The sequence below is a fragment of the Zootoca vivipara genome, chromosome 4 (genome assembly GCF_963506605.1).
Source record: "Zootoca vivipara chromosome 4, rZooViv1.1, whole genome shotgun sequence".
Taxonomy (NCBI): domain Eukaryota; kingdom Metazoa; phylum Chordata; class Lepidosauria; order Squamata; family Lacertidae; genus Zootoca; species Zootoca vivipara.
Genome location: NC_083279.1, coordinates 96,986,146 through 97,007,608, shown reverse-complemented (window position 1 = coordinate 97,007,608; position 21,463 = coordinate 96,986,146). Strand labels below are relative to the sequence as shown.

The 21,463-nt window shown below is 49.1% G+C and overlaps 1 protein-coding gene across 6 annotated transcripts; it reads left to right on the top strand.

Moving 5' to 3' along the window:
* Nucleotides 1-13,951: 13,951 nt before the first annotated feature.
* Nucleotides 13,952-20,776, top strand: LOC132592050 (uncharacterized). 6 transcript variants are annotated; one of them, XM_060274055.1, is made up of 5 exons: nucleotides 13,952-15,718; nucleotides 15,949-16,027; nucleotides 16,935-17,049; nucleotides 17,318-17,369; nucleotides 18,960-20,776. In XM_060274055.1, exons 1-5 carry the CDS (start codon nucleotides 15,391-15,393, stop codon nucleotides 19,091-19,093), a joined length of 708 nt encoding a protein of 235 aa, XP_060130038.1. In that variant the 5' UTR covers nucleotides 13,952-15,390; the 3' UTR covers nucleotides 19,094-20,776. The 6 variants fall into 6 exon arrangements, 3 of the variants coding, with proteins under 3 accessions (XP_060130038.1, XP_060130037.1, XP_060130039.1); XM_060274056.1 differs by having other exon boundaries at nucleotides 13,957-15,718; nucleotides 18,906-20,776; XR_009557527.1 differs by adding an exon at nucleotides 16,298-16,414 and having other exon boundaries at nucleotides 13,958-15,718; nucleotides 17,318-20,776.
* The last annotated feature ends 687 nt before the right edge of the window (nucleotides 20,777-21,463 follow it).

Below are 21,463 nucleotides of genomic sequence, written 5' to 3'. Positions count from 1 at the left end.
CCAAACCGGAATTAAGATTGCCGGAAGAAATATCAACAACCTCAGATATGCAGGTGACACAACCTTGATGGCAGAAAGTGATGAGGAATTGAAGAACCTTTTAATGAGGGTGAAAGAGGAGAGCGCAAAATATGGTCTAAAGCTCAACATCAAAAAAACCAAGATCATGGTCACTGGTCCCATCACCTCCTGGCAAATAGATGGAGAAGAAATGGAGGCAGTGAGAGATTTTACTTTCTTGGGTTCCATGATCACTGCAGATGGCGACAGCAGTCACGAAATTAAAAGACGCCTGCTGCTTGGGAGAAAAGCAATGACAAACCTAGACAGCATCTTAAAAAGCAGAGACATCACCTAGCCAACAAAGGTCTGTATAGTTAAAGCTATGGTTTTCCCAGTAGTGATGTATGGAAGTGAGAGCTGGACCATCAAGAAGGCTGATCGCCAAAGAATTGATGCTTTTGAATTATGGTGCTGGAGGAGACTCTTGAGAGTCCCATGGACTGCAAGAAGATAAAAGCTATCCATTCTGAAGGAAATCAGCCCTGAGTGCTCACTGGAAGGACAGATCCTGAAGCTGAGGCTCCAATACTTTGGCCACCTCATGAGAAGAGAAGACTCCTTGGAAAAGACCCTGATGCTAGGAAAGAAGAAGAAGAAGAAGAAGAAGAAGAAGAAGAAGAAGAAGAAGAAGAAGAAGAAGAAGAAGAAGAAGAAGAAGAAGAAGAAGAAGACTAGTTTGGATTTGATATCCCGCTTTATCACTACCCAAAGGACTCTCAAGGTGGCTAACATTCTCCTTTCCCTTCCTCCCCCACAACAAACACTCTGTGAGGTGAGTGGGGCTGAGAGACTTCAGAGAAGTGTGACTAGCCCAAGGTCACCCAGCAGCTGCATGTGGAGGAGCGGAGGCACGAACCTGGTTCACCACACTGGTTCACCACACTGGCTGAAATCAAGAAAATCAACCAAAACAAAAGCAACAGCTGTGAGGGGGGAGGAGGGCTCTGAGCTGCTTTGTGCAAAATAAAAAAAAATGTTAAAATAAAATATAAATCAATCAATCAAATAAAAGTAATAAATGAAATCAGAATCAAAACAAGAAATTGAGAATATAAGAATCCACTGAACGCCTCACCTAATCCTTCGTCAACCACCACCAACTGCAGAGTGGGGGGCAAAAAGCCCAGCCAGCGGGGGGCAGGTCTGAGGGGTCCCATCCCTCTTCTGGTTCTCTCCAAGCTTGGCTTTCTAGGGCAATGGCTCCCCATGCCTTGAGCCAGTATTCTCTTCCTCTCCAGCAGATGTACAACCCCTTCCCCAAAGTCCCTCCCTCCCCCACTTCCCCAGGGGGGTCCCCCACACCCACCCATCACTCGCCAGGGTGGCTTTGGCCGTCTCCTGCTTGGAGCACTTCAGGGTTCGGAGCCCCTGAGCTGAGCTGCCTGGCAGTTCTGAATCACCTCCAGCAGGTACAGCTGATCTTCTCTGCACATGTGCAAAGAGAAGGACATGGGGACATGTCCTTCCCTGCCCACCTGGCAAGGCTATTCCAAGAGTTTTTTCCTGGATTCCAAATCCTACTATGGTACAAGGAAGGGACATCCCAGGCCTTGGGGGCTAATCCTGGCCTCCTTCAATCAGAATGTGGCTCCCCAGGCTAATGAGATGGTCAACATCCGGTTCTACTCTATCCTTTTAAAATTTAAATATCAAAACGGATCCCAACTTTCAGAGCATGTAAATCACATGAGTGGAATCGACCCAAGTCTGCCTTCCTCCGCCAACCTCAACTTCGCTCTTCAAGCCAAAAGACAACACTTCCCCGTCCCCGGTCCAAAATCCCCTGGCTGGCCTTTCATTGGTCTCTCTGCCACCACGCCGGTGGCGTTTACCTCAGCACAGCGCAGGGACTGACTGAGCAGGAGGGTGAGATGCTTTCAGCCTGGGACACTTGGCAGGTTTTGAGATAGCCGTGCAGGCCAGATTCATGACCCTGGCAGGCTGGATTCGGCCCGCAAGACATAGTTTGAGGACCCCTGGTCTACACTGACTGGCAGCAGCTCCCCAGAGTTTCAGGCAGGGATTTTGTCCAGTCCTTGCAGGAGATGTCAGGGGTTGACCCTGGGACATTCTGCATGCCAAGCAGATGCTCTAGGGCAGGCATCCCCAAACTTCGGCCCTCCAGATGTTTTGGACTACAATTCCCATCATCCCTGACCACTGGTCCTGTTAGCTAGGGATCATGGGAGTTGTAGGCCAAAACATCTGGAGGGCCGCAGTTTGGGGATGCCTGCTCTAGGGCTCCCCATATTTCACTAGCCTTTCGACGTTATGCTATTAGCAGCTGTGGAGATTCTACCTGACTCTTTCAAAAGGAGAACACTCATCTGATCAATTTAATTAATAATAATAATAATATTTAGACCCCGCCCATCTGGCTGGGTTTCCCCAGCCACTCTGGGCGGCTTCCAACTGAATATTAAAAACATTACAGCATCAAACATTAAAAACCTCCCTAAACAGGGCCACCTTCAGTTGTCTTCTAAAAGTAAAATAATTGCTTATTGCCTTGACATCTGCTGGGAGGGCAGGGGCCACAACCGAGTAGGCCCTCTGTTTGGTTCCCTGCAACCTTACCTCTCGCAATGAGGGAACCATCAAAAGGCCCTTGTTGCTGGATCTCAGTGTCCGGGCTGAATGATGGGGGTGGAAATGCTCCTTCAGGTATACAGGACCAAGGCCTTTTAGGGCTTTAAAGGTCAGTACCAACACTTTGAACTGTGCTCGGAAACGTACTGGGAGCCAGTGTAGATCTCTCAGGACCGGTGTTATGTGGTCCCGGCGGCCACTCCCAGGCACTAGTCTAGCTGCCGCATTCTGGATTAATTGCAGTTTCCGGGTCACCTTCAAAGGTAGCCCCACATAGAGCGCATTGCAGTAGTCTAAGCGGGAGATAACCAGAGCATGCACCACTCTGGCGAGACAGTCCACAGACAGGTAGGGTCTCAGCCTGCGTAGCAGATGGAGCCGGTAGACAGCCACCCTGGACACAGAATTAACCTGTGCCTCCATGGACAGCTGTGAGTCCAAAATGACTCCCAGGCTGCGCACCTGGTCCTTCAGGGGCATAGTTACCCCATTCAGGACCAGGGAGTCCTCCACACCTGCCCGCCTCCTGGCCCCCCAAAACAGTACTTCTGTCTTGTCAGGATTCAACCTCAATCTGTTAGCCGCCATCCATCCTCCAACCGCCTCCAGGCACTCACACAGAACCTTCACCGCCTTTGATTTGAAAGAGAGGTAGAGCTGGGTATCATCAGCATACTGATGGACACCCAGCCCAAACCCCCTGACGATCTCTCCCAGCGGCTTCATATAGATATTGAAAAGCATGGGGGAGAGAACGGAACCCTGAGGCACCCCACAAGTGAGATCCCAGGGGTCTGAACACTCATCCCTCAACACCACTTTCTGAACACGGCCCAGGAGGAAGGAGCGGAACCACTGTATAACAGTGCCCTCAGCTCCCAACCCCTCTAGACAGGATGTTATGGTCGATGGTGTCAAAAGCTGCTGAGAGATCCAGCAGAACTAGGAAACAGCTCTCACCTTTGTCCCTAGCCCGTCGGAGATCATCAACCAGTGCGACTAAGGCAGTTTCAGTCCCATGGTGAGGCCTGAATTCTGATTGGAAGGGATCCAAATGGTCCGCTTCTTCCAGGCGTGCTTGGAGTTGTTCAGCAACCACCCGCTCAATCACCTTGCCCAATAATGGTAGATTTGAGACCGGGTGGTAGTTGGCCATCTTGGCTGGAGAAGCGGTTTAATGACCGCCTCTTTCAGTGGGTCTGGGAAGGCTCCCCCGTAGAGGGAAGCATTCACCACCCTGCGGAGCCCATCGCCCAGCCCTTTCCGGCTCGCTTTCATTAGCCAGGATGGGCAAGGATCAAGGAGACAGGTGGTCGGTTTCACTCGTCCAAGCAGCCTGTCCACATCCTCGGAGGTAACAGATTGGAATTGATCCCATATAACATGACTAGACAGGGCTCTAGCACTCTCCCGCCCTGGCCCTGCTCCCATGGTGGAGTCTACCTCCTTCCGAATCCGAGTGACTTTATCTGCAAAAAACTTTGCAAATGCATTGCGGGAGATCTTGGGGTCCCTAACAGGCCCTGATGATGAAGGTGGTTCCGATAGATTGTGAACCACCTGAAAAAGTCTCCTGCTTCTGTTTTCTGCAGATGCAATAGAAACGGTGAAGAAGGTCCTCTTCGCCATTGCCATTGCCACTTGGTAGGCTAGATGTTGAGCTCTAACCCGTGTCTGGTCTGATTCAGAATGAGTTTTCCACCACCGGCGCTCTAGCCGTCTCAACGACTGTTTCATCGCCCTCAGCTCCGGGGAAAACCACGGGGCTGTCCGGGCTCCATGCAATCGGAGAGGGCGCTTTTGAGCCAGACAGTCAATAGCCCTGGTTAACTCCACATTCCAGCAGGCCACCAGGGAATCAGCTGAAAGGCCACCAACATGGAATAAAACATCTCCTACCACTCTCTGGAAGCCAATTGGATCCATTAAGTGGTGGGGGTGGACCATCTGAATCAGTCCCACCTCCCTGCAGAGGGGAAGGGTTGCGAAGAAGTCCATTTGCAACAGGAAGTGATCTGACCATGACACTTCTTTTGTTTCACTTTTACTTAATGTCAGATCACCAACATACATAGAGGTAAACACCAGGTCTAAGGCATGTCCGTGGCTATGAGTTGGGCCAAACTTATTCAGGGACAGCCCCATGGTGGCCATACTTTCCACAAAGTCCCGAGTGGCCCCTTGTAGGTTCGTGTCAGCATGGATGTTAAAATCCCCTAGGACAACCAAGCTAGGTGTCTCCAGGAAAACATCCGCCACGACCTGAAGCAGCTCGGGCAGGGAATCCTTGGTGCAGTGGAGAGGTCAGTACACCAAAAGGAATCCTGTACTGCCCCTATTGCCCAACTTCCAGAACACGCACTCAGAAAACTGGGTCTTTCCAATAGGACGCCTGGTGCAAACTAATGGCTTCCTAAAAATCACTGCAACCCCCCCTCCCCGTCCACATGCCCTGGGTTGCTGTGCATAAGAGAAACCTGGTGGACAAGCAGAGGCAAGGACAGGCCCATCTGCGTTGTCCAACCAGGTCTCTGTCACACATGCCAGGTCAAATCCTCCATCCACAATCAGGTCGTGGATGGCAGTGGTCTTGTAGATCATTGACCTGGCATTGCACAGCAGCACCTTCAGGTCATGTGGGTATCCCTTGCTGATTCCAATATCCGTCCGGTCAGGACCAGACCCGGAGGCAGGGATAGTCCTCAGACAACGACTAAGTCTGCCTCCTCGGTAATGACATGGTCTGGTCTTAGCGTAACTCCTCCTCCTACCCATGACCACTGAGATCGGTTGTCCCAGTGCATCACCCCCTGTGGAATCTGCCCCAGCCATTTTGCTTGCTGGGACCCCCTCCCGGGCAGCCCTGACCCCTCCCCTTAAGAACAAAATAAAACATGTTCGAGTCTTACAGCAAAAACACCAAGGTCAGCGCCGGATTTACGTATAAGCCAAACAAGCTATAGCTTAGGCTCTGGCCCCCCCCCCCAAAAAAAATTAAAGGGATAAAAAAGTGGATGTACATTTCATGTTATATTCCACTTTTCTCCGAAACCGCTTGACCAATTACGTTCAAATTTGGACACAACATTCCATTCCAATACAGTACCTGAGCATTTCCATAACCTTAGATCAGGCATCCCCAAACTGCGGCCCTCCAGATGTTTTGGCCTACAACTCCCATGATCCGTAGCTAACAGGACCAGAGGTTGGGGAAGATGGAAATTGTAGTCCAAAACATCTGGAGGGCCCAAGTTTGGGGATGCCTGCCTTAGATTATACAGGTGTCATACCTGCCACAGGTAAAAACATGAATTTGTCTTTTAAAAAAATAGCACCCTCCAGTGGACGTCAAAGGAACAGACGTCATAATCCCATCCCCTCCTCCTCCTGCCTCCTCACCGAGGCCTCTCCCGCCCTGAGAACCAGCCGGACTCCATAGGCCCCGCCACCGATGGAGCCAGGCCACCCTGGAGGCCGCTCCGTGCCCTGAGAACCAACACAGCCCCACAGGCCCCACCGCCAATGGAGCCAGGCCGCCCAGGAGGCCCCCCCACTGACGGAGGCCACGCCGTGCCCTGAAAACCAACCTGGCCCCACAGCCCCACCATCGACAGAGCCAGGCCGCCCCAGAGATCGCACCACACCCCAATAACCATCCCGCCCCACAGGCCCTGCCACCGACGGAGCCAGGCCACCCAGGAGATCCAGCCACCGATGGAACCATGCCACCTGGGAGCCAAGCGGATCCCCCAGACCCCGTCACCAATGAACCCCATGCCCCGAGAACCAGATCAGCCCCACAGAACCCATGTCCGGCCCCCCGGGAACCAGGCCAGATCCCACAGGCCCCATTGTAGACAGAGCCCATGCCCCGAGAACCAGGCCGCCACCATGACCCCAGGCCTGGCTCGGACCCTGACGTCCCTTCCACTCCACGGAGGAGTGTCCACGTAAGACATGGCATGTCGGACCCGACCTCCATAACTTTACACCGTGTCAACTTCCCCACTAACCCCCACCCCACCCCCACACAAAACTCCCACCTCGGGACCCCTGACCACCTCCATGTTACACTAAGTCTCCAACACCACCCACAAGTATTATGATATTCTACAACTTTGAAAGATAAACTTTCTATTTCCTTTCTTTTCAATTTAACACACTGAGCCACAGCAACGCGTGGCAGGGTATAGTTAGTATAAGATAAAAAACAAATAAAATAAAACCTACATACAGCAACAGGTGTTTTGTGTTGTGTAGGCTCCTATGATGTAAGTCATGGGCCCCGCCTGCCAGCCTGCTCCCTAAAATATCACTGGTTTGCTCCTTTATATATATAGGGTGCCTACATTCTGAAGGGACTGCTTTTATGGCAACATGTGCAAATGGCTTTAGATACCTATGAGGTCCATAAATTACCACATAGCATATATTCCACACACAAAAACAGCAACCATTTGTTGTTGACAGCTGGACATATAAAGGGCCCCATTACCTTCAGTAGCTTAGGGCCTCATCAAAACAAAATCTGGCCCTGACCAAGGTATTGTGGAACCTTACACCTTATGAGGGTACAAGGTATTTGTGGACTACAGCCTGCTGTAGGGGGTCACAGACCACAAGGTTGGCTGCCAATTCCAGTCCACCGGCTCCTTAAGTACAAATGATAGATAATTTATTGTAAACATTTCTGCATTATACTGCTGTCCATATGTATGGGGTGTTAGGGGAGTCGTGATACCTCTGATGGGAGACACATTGTGCTCCTTCTGGGGTTTGCCGGTTTGCCCACTCAGCTCTCACCTGTGACTCCTGGAAGCTGCCAACATGCGGCCAGGGCCGGCGCCTCCATTTAGGCAAACAGAGGCAGCGTGCGCATTCTACTAATGCTCACCTCCCCAATATGCTTTGCGCGTGTCGGCTTCATTTGTGCGCTACTGCACAGGTACCCTGTCTTCTCCATTCCCCTCCCTCCTCCCTGGCGCGCGCTGCCTCTTTGCAAAACAGTAGTGTTTGTAAACAAAGCGTTGTTTTTCGCAGAAGCTACAGTTCGCGTAGTTAAAAATGGACCGTTGGTTAAAAATATAAAATATAAAAAGACTCTTAATTTGGCTCTCACTTTTTAATTTTAGGATTAGGAATTAATGGGGGTCCTTGTCACAATAGCGGCTCGATGAGGGGTCCTCGGGAAAATTTTGTTGGGAACCACTGCTCCAGATTATGTGTGCGTGCGTGCTGCAGAAGTCCATTTACGGTGCATTTGTGATTATTTGTGCTCAGGATGCTGTCAGGGGAGTTATATATACCCAAACCAACAAATTCAAATGAGAATTGTTATTTTATTTTATTTTATTTTATTATTTATTGAGTTTATATTCCCGCTTAGACTACTGCAATGCGCTCTGCATGGGGCTACCTTTGAAGGTGACCCAGAAACTACAACTACAGGTAATCCAGAATGCGGCAGCTAGACAGGTGACTGGGAGCGGCCGCTGAGACCACATAACACCGGTCCTGAAAGACCTACATTGGCTCCCAGTACGTTTCCGAGCACAGTTCAAAGTGTTGGTGCTGACCTTGAAAACCCTAAACGGCCTCGGCCCAGTATACCTGAAGGAGCGTCTCCACCCCCATTGTTCTGCCCAGACACTGAGGTCCTGCTCCGAGGGCCTTCTGGTGGTTCCCTCCCTGCGATAAGTGAGGCTCCAGGGAACTAGGCAGAGGGCCTTCTCGGTAGTGGCGCCCGCCCTGTGGAATGCCCTCCCATCAGATGTCAAAGAAATGAACAACTATCAGACTTTTAGAAGACATCTGAAGGCGGCCCTGTTTAGGGAAGCTTTTAATATTTGATGAATCATTGTATTGTAATAATAAATAATAAATTATTTATTTATTTATTTTTGCTATTATTCCACCCTATGCCTGGAGGTCTCAAGGCGTTTCACAGAAAAGATCACAACATATATAATCTGAATAAAACAACAACCCAATAACACTCCCCCCCCCCCGAAAAGAGCCACATTTTAAAAGGGTATAGGGTGTCAAACAGATCAACCAAAGGCCTGGTTAAAAAAGAACGTTTTTCCCTGGTACCTAAACGTGTGTAATGAAGGCGCCAGGCGAACTTCCCTGGGGGGAGCATTCCGCAGATGGGGAGTCACTGCAGAGAAGGCCCCGTTCTCATGTTGCCATCCTCCGGACCTCTCGAGGAGGCAGCACACAAAGGAGGGCCTCAGAAGATGATCTCACGGTCTGGGTAGGTTCATATGGGAAGAGGCAGTCCTTGAGGTATTGCGGTCCTGAGCTATTTAAGGCTTTAAAGGTCAAAACCAGCACTTCAAATTGGGTCTGGAAACTAATTGTTAGCCAGTGAGTCGGACCAGGATCGGTGTAATATGTGCAAACCGTCTTGCTCCAGTGAGCAAACTGGCTGCTGAATTCTGCACCAGCTGAAGTTTCCGAACCGTCTTTAGAGGGAGCCCTATGTAGAACGTAAGAAAGGAGATTCTGGCTAAACACAAGGAAGAACTTTCTGAGGGCAAAAACCATTTGAGAGTGGAACGGACTCCCTCAGAAGGTGGTGTCCTCTCCTTCCTTGGAGGTTCCAAAACAGAGGTTGGATGGCCCTCTGTCATGGATTTTAAAGCTGAGATTCCTGCATTGCAGAGCTTGAGAGAGTTGGCTCCTTAGGTGACTTGTTAGTGCAAGGTGTTAAAAAAAACCAGATGCACAAAAAGTGAAGTCATCGCTTTCCCGTTGTAGGGAGGTGGACTCATAATAGGTGAGCTCCAGGTTGCCCATCTCCCCTCAGCAAAGCAGCATGAGTTTAGTAGAATCATAGAGTTGGAAGAGACCACAAGGGCCATCCAGTCCAACCCCCTGCCAAGCAGGAAACACATCAAAGCATTCCTGACAGATGGCTGTCAAGCCTCTGCTTAAAGACATCCAAAGAAGGAGACTCCACCACACTCCTTGGTAGCAAATTCCACTGCCAAACAGCTCTTACTGTCAGGAAGTTCTTCCTAATGTTTAGGTGGAATCTTCTTTCTTGTAGTTTGAATCCATTGCTCCATGTCCGCTTCTCTGGAGCAGCAGAAAACAACCTTTCTCCCTCCTCTATATGACATCCTTTGATATATTTGAACATGGCTATAATATCACCCCTTGACCTTCTCTTCTCCAGGCTAAACATACCCAGCTCCCTAAGCCATTCCCCATAAGGCATTGTTTCCAGGCCTTTGACCATTTTGGTTGCCCTCCTCTGGACACGCTCCAGCTTGTCAGTATCCTTCTTGAACTGTGGTGCCCAGAACTGGACACAGTACTCCAGGTGAGGTCTGACCAGAGCAGAATACAGTGGTACGATTACTTCCCTTGATCTAGATGCTATACTCCTATTGATGCAGCCCAGAATTGCATTGGCTTTTTTAGCTGCTGCATCACACTGTTGACTCATGTCAAGTTTGTGGTCTCCTTTTCACATGTACTGCTCTCAAGCCAGGTGTCTCCCATCCTGTATTTGTGCCTTTCATATTTTTTTTTTGCCCAAGTGTAGCACTTTACATTTCTCCTCGTTAAAATTCATCTTGTTTGCTTTGGCCCAGTTGTCTAATCTATTAAGGTCATTTTGAAGTATGATCCTGTCCTCTGGGGTATTAGCCATCCTTCCCAATTCGGTGTCATCTGCAAACTTGCTCAGGATGCCTTCAAGCCCATCATCCAAGTCATTCATAAAGATGTTGAATAAGACTGGGCCCAAGACAGAACCCTGTGGCACCCCATTCATTTCTGCATGTTCTGGTTTTCTCCCGCTTGGACTATTGCAATGCGCTCTGTGTGGGGCTACCTTTGAAGGATGACTCGGAAACTACAAGTAATCCAGAATGCGGCAGCTAGACAAGTGACCAGGAGCTGAGCTTATTGTTGTAGATCCACTGAACTCAGGTGAACCCTTTCAAACACGCAAAAGCTTTGTGGGAAGTGGTATATGCCTCTGAATACTGAATACTACATATGCATATGCTCCCAATCAAGTATTATTGTTATTTTATTAAGTGAGAGGCTGCAAAGTCATCTGAAGTGTTTTCCTCTTCTGCCTTCCCTTCCTGTGTTAATTGTCTCCGGAATATATTTTTTGAGCTACGGTATTCCGACTGTGTTCCCTTTGTGCTCTAATAAGCCCAATAAATAAATAAATGCTAATAACGGCCTTGGGAAAAAGATTGCCTGCACAAACATCCCTAAATGTGCATGCATATTTATTGAGACGCTAACCTCCAATGACCATTTAGATACAGCAGAAACGGCAGTGCGCTTGTTTCAAGCTATTAGCAGCTTTGCTGATGTGAAAACACCAGCCTTTTGGGGGGGGGGGGAATGTGATTTGTGCACAAAGAGGGCTTCATAAAATATGGAATGCTTGGTCATTTCATTAGGGATATGGTAAGAGAGATGCCATCTCCTGACCCTTCTGATTTAAGCCATTATTGCCCTGTTTCAAAAGTGCCCTTTTGAGGCAAGTGCTCATTGGTCCATAAACTCCACATTTAGTGGTTCTGGCCACATGACCCAGAAGCTGTACGTCAGCTCCTTCGGCCAGTAAAGCGAGATGAGTGCCGCCACCCCAGAGTCGTTCACGACTGGACCTTTACCCATGTACCGTACTATCTGAAACCCAAGGGGTGCATTGGTTGCCAGATGTGAAATACCAGTACCTTGGCATTATTTTCAGCACTCATTACTAGTGTCTGGTTATTTCAGAGAAGAAGCCAGGCCAAAAAGGGTTGCTTAACAGAGAAGTATCTTTATTGCAAAAGAACAGTCGAGAACAGCAGCATGAGTCACTTCCTCAGTTGGGCACAGCGCCATCTATAGGGGAAACGGCGGCATTTCCGTCGGCTCTCAGCTGGCTTCTTGTGCGTGGTATGGATTCAATGAGATGGCACTCATCAAAGTGCAGGTAGCTTTGTTCAAACTCGGTACTACGTTGATAATGTGTGTAGGTTTAGGTTTAGGGTTAGGTTTAGAGTTAGATTAAGGTTTAAGTTTAAAGTTAGGGTTAGGGCTAGGGCTAGAGTTAGGGTTAGGGTCAGAGTTAGAGTTAGGGTTACAGTTAGGGTTAGGGTTAGGGTGCTGGCATCCGGCTGGGAGATCTTGCCTCCCCTTGTTCGTAGCAGCAAGGCATCCTCCGACTTCCCATTGCAAGGTTCTGCTGGCATCCCATTATGTCTTGTATCAGATATTATAGTAACGGAGAACATCAGAACAAGATAAAACAATAACATTGCAGGTAATTGTGTATTCCGTTTTGAGTATTCAGTATGTTCAAAACCCGAGATACCACTGTACAAGATTCTTCAGAAAGAGCCAGGTTATGATTTTGGATGCCTTTTCAGCTGTTGGAGAGCACATGGATGCCTCAAAATGTTCACGTCCTCTTTGAAATGAGCACCGTTTCAAATCCCCCCAAAATACACTCTGGTAACGTTTCTGCTTCTGTTGTCCTGCTAAGCAGCCTCTTGATGCACAGTTTATCCTCCAGAATTGTGCATTCGGCCCACCTTGTCAATTTCTCAGCCATCTGCCCAGTTGCTTGACGACCATTGGTGTGCAATCTGCATAAACCTGCCCATTTCCCCGTCAGGCGCTGCGCAACTATATGCCTAGAAAGTCCCCAAAAGTTCTCCTTTCATAGCTTCCTGTTCTTTCAACGGTAGTCTGTGAAAATACAGCTGTGCAAGCCAAACATTCGTGCTGACATCGACTTGAGCATGTTAGCCAAGGCGTGTTTGCAGGAGAAAAGTTTCCCATAAAACATTGAAGTGCCACAAAAAAAGGAATTCCTGGTATGTAATGCCTGTGGGAAAAATTGGGTTCGCCAGATAGATTTGAAACTTTGTTGGGGGCTGATCTATTAAGGCAAAGGAGTCAGGGCTCCACTAACCTCAGCCAGTCTCTGCCTGCTGTCTTTCTAACAATCAACTTGTGTAAGACCTGCCTATCAGCTTCCTCCTCCTGTCTCAGAAGGGAGGAGGAGGATGGGGGCAAAACTATAATTGTTTGGGCTCTGCCTGTCCCTGGCTCTGGCACCACCTACTGTTGAACTCCCTGCTCTCCACTCTACCAGTCCCCGGCAGGCACCACCCAAACACTGAGCACGGTCTTGCGTTGTCTCCTTCCTCCAGCAAGTCCAGCCACTTTTGATTGACGGAATTTGTGTGGAGAGGGTAACAACGTTTAGATTTCTAGGCATTGAGTTACAGGAGGATCTGTCCTGTGGCTCAGAAAGAGAAAGCAATCATTCCCCCCCAAAAACATGTGTGTTCTGTTAAATCCCCCCACCCCACCCTGACCCATTCATCCTCCCCAAAGGCACTCAGCGCCCCCATTCTTCACTTCAGCCCCGTTCCTCACCCTAGACATCACGACCCCTCTCTCTCTGGTCCCCTCGCTGTGTGATGTCATCTTCCTCCCACGTGATGGCACCCGTCACCCCGACCCATCTCTCCCTTCCACCCGCACACCCCATGTGCATCTTCAGAACTGAAACTGGTTTAGGTAAGAGCACCCTACTCAACCAGATTTATTTAATCCAGGAATATCCTGCTCGATTAACCACTGACCAGATCCTTTCATGAATTCCTTTATCAAACCGCCCAGGGCAGAAGACCTGCATGCAAAGCAGATGGTCCAATCCTGCGCTATGGAGATGCAAAGCCTGCTTTGAAGGATGTGGGGATGGTCTCCCTTTGGAAATGGGGCTGCCGGAAGAAGGATATGAAAGGAAGATGCAGCCGGAACAGCAGGTGCCCCTGAGTTCTGAAGGAGGAGCATCACTTCTCGGGAGGGGCCATGTAGGCCCAGGTCCAGGTGTGGTGGGGGGGGTTGCCACGGTGACAAGGGCCCGCCCTCTTTTGTGACATCTCTTCCTTCTACTTTAAAAGCCACAGACTTGCAGGCAGCCATTGTGGTTTAGTAGTGAGGCGAGTAGAGGAGAAAGCAGGTGGTGGTTGGCAGACTAGGCGAGGTGTTTAGTTGATTATTTTCTCAGTTTCTTATTTTGATTTTGATTTCATTTCTTACTTTCATTTGATCTATTTTCATTTGAGTTATTATTTTAGTTTTTTATTTTAACACTTTTATTTTATTTTATTATCTTATTTATTTTAATATTTTTAATTTTACATTTTTTGTGCACATCTGTGCCTACTTTGTATATATTTTTTCTGTACATAGAGGGGTAGTTAGGGTTAGGCTTAGGCTTAGGGATGGGGTTTGGGTCAGAGTTAGGCTTGGATGGGCATTTCAGATAGCTAGTTTACAGAGGAGGGTGGGATTCATTCCTGGAAGAAATGGTCAGGATGTAAGTAGACTTCATTCCCTTTCTCCTGGTCTCCTGGGGGAGGGGGTGAATCCTGGGGTCCCCGGCACAGCCCTGGCTCTCTGGGAATTGACCTGGCCAATCTTCTCCAGAGAGCTCAGCTCCTCCACACTCTTTCCCTACCTTCCCCCTTTCTCTCCCCTCTCACCATCCACTTTTATTAGGAAATTCCTAGCCCACTTTCCTCCCAGGAGCTCAAGGTGGCCTTCATGGTTCTCCCTGCCACCAGTTTTTGTGAGCTGAGGAGATAATAGCTCAGCAGTCGCCCTGTATCACATGGGGCCTGTTGATCTCATATAACAGGAAGTACTGGTGATGTGGCATGTAAACAGGAACAGGAACCGTCTGTGTACTGTTGTAAACTTTCTGATATATGGGATTGTCTGTAAGCAATGTTGCGCTGTTGTATTGAAGCTTCTAGCCGGGATGGATCTGTCTTCCCCAGGTTAGAGTTGTTTTAAGTTGTTTTAAGTAATAAATCTTACTTGTTTTAATGAACAAGGGAGTGGAAAGTGATTTATTTCATAGGCGCTGAAAGCTGGATAAGTTTCCGCTGCAACACAGCTGCAATTAGGCTGTTATCTAAACTTCAGAAGGACGTTTAGAAAACCAGGCTTGGCTTTCGCGAAGGAAGCGTGCTGGACAAGTATGCAACACAGCAAGGAGTTTTTGCTACGCTTCTACTACTCTGCTGACAGGTTATGGATCCAATCAATTCAGCTTTCATAAGCCTATGAACTGCTGTGGAAAGGTTGCTGCTCTTCTGAATGCTGTTAAAATTCCAGCTGGGAGGCTGTGCAAACAAGGAGCATCAATCTCGCTGGTATCTTCTCTTCCGGAGGTCCGTCTGCTGAAGGAGACTCCAGCCGTTGAATACGACGTAAACGTGAGTTTGCTGACAGCCCCGAAGAGAAAAGAGGAGGAGTGTTTGCTTAATGATGGCAGCTTCAAAGGTTTTTATTTGCCCTATTTGCACATCGTTGCCAGAGGGCATGCCACCCCAGCACTCCTGTTAAATTCCCGTGGCGCAGCATGAAATGCTGTGGTCACGCCCACTCCCAGGGAAGAGGAAAAAAGGGAGATAAGAGGGGGCTGGCCTGCTGTGGGCAGAAAGGAAGCAAATGCTTTGAGAGGCTTTGCTGAAAGGTGGACAAATGGGAATGAAAGCTGGTTTGCTACGATCCCAAATGGAGACTTGGCAGTCAGCCAGGATCCACGGCCGATCCCTGCATGCCCAACCCCAAAGGTGGGGGTTGTTTTTGGCACAACGCAGAGCCAATTAGGCTGAAAATGTCCAGGGTGTCACCCAGTTGCTTGTTGCTGTTTTGGAGTTTTCCTGTGATGCACAGTTTCTCAGAATGGCTAGGCAAGGCTTTGCTGCTGCAAAGGGCTGTTTTGCCACAGCTGAAGGCAAGGCTACTTGCGAGGGCTGTTTTGACCAAGGCATGAAAATTTCCACTGTGCAAGGCTGCTCAGTTCCCAGGAATGCAATGGGGCCCGTGTGCAAAGTCCTGGAAGATTCCATTGTTGATGAGCAGAGGCATTGTTCCATCCTACGTCATCTTGAAGAAGATACAGGCCAAGGTCACCAGCTGGGCCACCACCAGATAACGTGTTCTCTGGAGCTTGGGAAAGGCAAGAGGACCACCAGTTTGGGAACCTTGTGTGCTGGCAATCGGTCAGCAGGTGAGTCCCGTCATCTTGTTGTTGCTGGAAGAGTTGAAGCAAGTGATGTGCCCGTTGCTAAGCAACGCTGGCTAGGAGACTCTGGACTCCAGACCCTTGGTGGTGAAGTCTCTCTGGTTCCAAGGAAGACTCCACCACCTTCCTCTCTCAGCCCCCCCCCCCCAGACACAAACACACCCCACTCATTGGGGCTCCTGAGCCGCTCTCTCCCCTCTGCTTCTCTCATCTAGATTCAGGTGGTTCAGGGCCCTGTTCAGCTGCCGGTGGAGGAACAGGGTGGCCCCGCTGCAGAGGAGCCCGTGGTGATAGGTGAGGAAGTGTGGACACCGAAGGGCTGGGGTGCACCTCAGTGTGCAGGAGAAGACTCTGCTCTGAGAGGAACTCACCTGTCCCCATGTTTTCCTCTTCTTGGGTTTCTTCCACCCAGCAATAGTGAGTATTGGAGAAAACAAGAGCAGGGAGAGGATCCCTCAGAGCTGCCCCCCACTGCCCGGGCTCTTTGCCCCCCACTCTGCACTCTCAGATGCAGAGGCGCCCTCCCCACTCGAGGAACTGACAGCCTGACTTTTGCCGTTTCAGCCGCTGGAGCAGGAGCTAGACTTCTTGCTCCAGGTGACACAGAGCTGCCAGGCAGCTGCCCTGAGAGGCCTCCACACCCTTCAGGTGTCCAAGCACCGGACAGCGGAGGCCCTTCTGGTGAGTGACCAGTGTTGTGAGGGACCCCCATGGCGAGGTGGGGGGCTTTGGGGAAGGGCTTGTGCCAGCTTAGGGCATGGGGTTGCCGATCCTGTAGAAAGCCAAGCCTGGCCTTTGGGGTCGGAGCCACCCTCTGGCTGCCCCCCGGAAGGAGCTGGCGTCTCTCCTCTGCTCTGCATGTTTGAGGGACTTCTTCGTGTGCCTGAGGATCATCAGCAGAGGTAGGAAGGTCCTTTGTCTTGAGCTTGTCTTTGCCTGGCTCTTACGTAATTCCATCCCGGACTTAACCTCTTCTCTCTTGTCCCAAAGGATCTGAAGGGTCAGTTCCACCGCCTGCTGGAGGGTCTCCTTACGGAGGCCCCCAATGCTGCCACCCTCCTCCAGATACTCCATGTTAAGTGTCCTGATGACCTCAGGGTGGTTTTAGGGTTGCCCAGAGTGGAGCAGCAGCCTTTATCAAGTGTGGAGAAAAAGCTTTGGCCCAGCGTTGGCCTGACTGAGATGTTCTTCTCTCTCGCAGGTTCTCCAAAGCGACACCGTTGAAGAAAGCGGGGAGTCCGGGGGAGACCATAAACCTGGCGGCCAGCAGCATCTCTGCACTGCTGTCCTTTGCCCAAAGCTTTCCCCAGTTCACAGTAAGTAGTTTGCCTTCATGCATTCATTTCTTGGAATACTGGGGGCCAGGATGAGGCCAGAGGTTTTTCCTGCCCCCTTTCCTGATGCTGCCCTTCCACCTCTGCCCAGGAGACTGCAGGGCCAAGGGAGGTCCTCTGGGACAAGGGATTGGGCCCAAGACAGAGGGAGGCCCTTCCTTCCTGGATTGGGGCTGCTTCTTGCTCTCTTGCACCCATCCAAGGTGGGTTTCATAGCATCATCTAACCTGGATTTTTCTTTCCTCTGCAGATGACAGTAATTCAGCTGGAGTTGGCCAGCTTCTGGCTGAATCCAAAAGAAGGTAAGCCCCACACCTTGGAGACAGGGAACTCCCTTGTCCCTTCTTTGCCCAAGACTCACCTCCCAGGTTTTCTTGCTGGGAGTCCTGCAGGACCTGCTCCCTGCCTGGCAGGCCTTTCCCACCTGGCCTGGGAGGGCAGCGCCCAGACTGACTCCAGCTACAAGAAGCGGAGGGGGCTGAACAGACTCTGGGGTTGGGGTCTTGTTGAGGGGTGCTTGCTAGCAGGGGTGCTTCCCGCTTCCTTTGCCCTCCATGGTCTCCCTGCCTGAGCTGACAGAGCTGGTCTCACAGGCAGAGTTCAGGACTCCCCGACTGCTGGTGCTGGACGACTTCAAAATCTGTGCCGAAGCAGCTGGCTCTGGGGTGCTCAGGACCAATGGGGAGGGATGATGGGAACTGTAGTCCAGGAGCTGCTGGGAACCCAAGTTGGGGAAACCCTGCTTTAAAGCAACTTTTGTGTCTGGCCTGCAAAGATGGGACCTGCCCACGTTTATATTTTCTTGTATTTTGTTTTCCTCATGACCTGTGTGTGTGTGTGTGTGTGTGTGTGTTTAAAGAGGGCAAATTGAAAGAGAAATTGTATGGCAAGTTGTGGAAGAATAAAAGGTTGCAGTTGGGGGGAAAAACCACACAAAAACTGGGGGGTGGACTCCTAAAGATTTTATTGGGGGGGGGCAAAGACCCCTAGGCCTTTAAGAGGTGGTGCCTATTCCCTACCCCGTGTCTCAGGATGGTTACAACATAAAAAAAAATAAAAACACAAAACACCACGCTTTAAAAGGGCATTAGCTGTCAAACAGCAAAAGGCCTGGTTAAAAAGGTGCCGATTTACCTGGCTCCTAAAGGTGTATAATGGTTTTTCCGACCTTTGTATGGATTCTTTTATGGGAAGTGAGTTTGGAGCTATCAGCGAAGCTCTTTCAACAGGGGCATCACAACAGGGGGCGGGGGGGCATGCCGTCCCGAGCTCCACTCTGCGGCGGGCAGTGCGCCCTGGCCCTTCCGCACCCATCGACGGTGGCCGCCATCACGGAGAGGCCGCCCCGATGCTGCTGGCTGCCATCCGCCACTCGAGGCTTGGGAGTCACGGGGGCAGGGGCATCTCACGACGCAGCATCACACGACGTCACCATCGCATGTCTACGTAGACGTCGTGCGACGCTGCATCGTGGGGTGGTCCCTCCCCGCAACTCCCAAGTCTCACTCGGCGAGGCGGAGGCCAGTAAAAAGACTTGATTACCGCCGCGGCAGCTGGAAGCCAGTTGCTGCTGCGGCGAGCGAGTCTTTTTTCCGGGTGCTGCTGCCCCGAGCGAGGCATGGGAATCGGGGGGGTTACCCCACAACGCAGCGTCATAGGCATGCGTGCAACATCACGACACCACGCCCTCCGGTTTTGCCGCCCCAGGTGTGCCGCGTGTGTGCAGTCCGTATGGGGCGCCACACGGGCGCCGCCCCCAGTGACAGCTGGGGTAGGAACGCCACTGTCTTTCGACATTCCACGCACTGATAGTGTTTCTCCCCTGTATGAATTCTTAGATGGGAAGTGAAATTGTGGCTGTGACTGAAGCTCTTTCTACATTCCACACACAGTTTCTCCCCTGTATGAAGTGAGAGGAGCGCCGACTGAAGCTCTTTCCACATTCAAAGCACTGATAGGGTTTCTCCCCTGTATGAATTCTTTGATGGAAAGTGAGACTGTGGCTATTGAATTTTATAACAAATAAAAATACAAATCTCTGTTTAAAACAATAAGTTTTATTAATTTCTTTCTTTAGAAACATAGACGTACAACATGCATATATTTCATATTCTTCTCTCTCATAACATTTTACAAAAAGAAAATAGAAAAGGAAAGAATAAAAGAAAAAAAAGAAAAAGAGAGAAAAAAAGAAGGGGGAAGGAAAGATACTAATATAGAAAACAAACAAACAATCTGTATACAAAAAAAGACAAAAAGAAAACAATTACATCTCTCTATATGTACAATCCACACCTTCTTTGTGATAACTTCCAATTATTCTCTCTGTAATCTACATATTAACCTTATTTTATCACACAATTCTGAATTTACATCTACATTCGCCCCCCCCTTAAGAAAGTCAGGTTCAACTTTAGTCTGCCATTAGGATTCTGGGTATACCACTACTATTTAAATACTCATCAAACATCCTCCATTCCTTCTGTGTTTTTTTGTTTCGTTTGTCCTCTTATTCTTCCAGTGGTTTTTGCTAACTGTAAATATTCTATCATTAAAGTTTGCCAATCCATTATGCTGGGTGCATTTTTGTTTTCCCAATTTCTGGCGACCAGGACTCTTGCCGCTACAATTCCATACAATAACAATATTCTTTTTGTGGTTTTAATATCCTCTGGTATTATATTTAATAAAAACATTTCCGGTCTTTTTCTAAATGTGCATTTTAACATTTTTAAAAGATCTTCATAGATGTTATTCCAGTACCTACATATTTCCGGACAATTCCACCACATATGTATTAGAGACCCTTTTTCCAGCACATAGAATATTTATTTTTATACTTCTTGGCTAACTTTTCTGGTGTTTGGTACCACCTGTGCATCATTTTAAAGATGTTTTCTATTAAGTTATAACAGGCGGTAAACTTTAAATCTACCCTCCACAGTCTTTCCCATTGCTCCATCAGGACATTGTAGCCAAGGTCTTGGGCCCACTTCACCATTACTGGTTTAACCTGCTCCTCTTTGAGTTCCCATTCCAACAGCAGGTCATAAATATGTGAAATACGTGAAATGTACTTCCCATCACTCAGTATTAGTTCTTTTTCAAATTTTGATTTTTCCTTTGAAATGCCCATTTTTTTATCCTGATTAAACCTATGATTGATTTGAAAGTATTGTAGCCAGTCCGAAAGGTATTATTTTCTCTCTTCATATTTTTTCAATATTAGCTCATTTTGTTTCTTTTCCAATAAGTCCTGATAGGTGGCGATCTTTATCTCCATATTTAGTGTCTTAACTGTTATAACGTTTGTTGATGATGTCCACAAAGGGATCCTGGGTTCCAAAATTTGTATTTTACCCAGATCAGGTATAATGATTTTCTTACTAAGTGGTTCAGGAAACCCTTGTGGACCTTAACCTTATCGTAAAAGTAGGTAAGAGTGCCAGCCAAATCGATTTTCCACTCCTTCCAGGTCTAATATTTCTGGATTTTTCAAAGTTACCCATTCCTTTAACCAGACTATGCCCGCTGCCGCATGGTACAACTCTAAATTTGGGAGAGCGAACCCCTCCCCCTTTCCTGTCTGTTAGCAGCTGGTACTTTATTCTTGGTCTCTTACCATTCCATATAAACTTTGTTATATCTTTTTTTCCACTCCTGTGTGCGTTTATTTTTTTATTTTTAAGACGGCAAATTGTATGGCAAGTTGCGGAAGAATAGATAGACTTCCGGTGAGGGCGCCCTGAGAGCGAGTCGTGAAAACTTGGAGCTCCGCTGAGCCCAACTAATTGGAAGGATAGTGGCGTTTAAAGAGGGGGTGTTTAGCGTCAAAGACCCCCCCAGAACGACGGAAGCACGGGGTTTTCGTCAGAAAATAAGAAAGGCGGCGAGAGGGACGGAACTCCGCGGCTGGCACCGACAGTGGAAGCAGCGGAGAGGAGTCCAGCTTCTAATCACAGACGCCATTATCGCGACGCCGAAGACTTGCCCGGTAAGCGCCCGGAGCTCACCGACTTCGGAATTAATCAAAAGGCCCCCCCCCCGTGAAGAACGGAGGTTTAAAAATCTGTGAGTGAATGAAAGAAGGAGATTAGCAGCATTGAAAGCGCTGCCTAAGACTGGATAGAGAAGCGCCGGGGGGAGGGAGAAGGAAGGTTGGTGAAACACTGTATCATCGGCTGGTGAGCGGCCGCAACAACAGCTTGTGATTAAAGAGCGACTAGAGAGAAAGTATCACTATTTGAGCTACAAAAGATCGAGTGCTGAGTGCTGAGTGTTATATGGAGCTCCTAAAACACAGACAGAGAGACTGAGAGACTGAGGGACACGGAGACCGCGCTATCTAACCCCCGCTATTCGATTGGACTGTCGGTGATTTGTGACTTTGTACGGT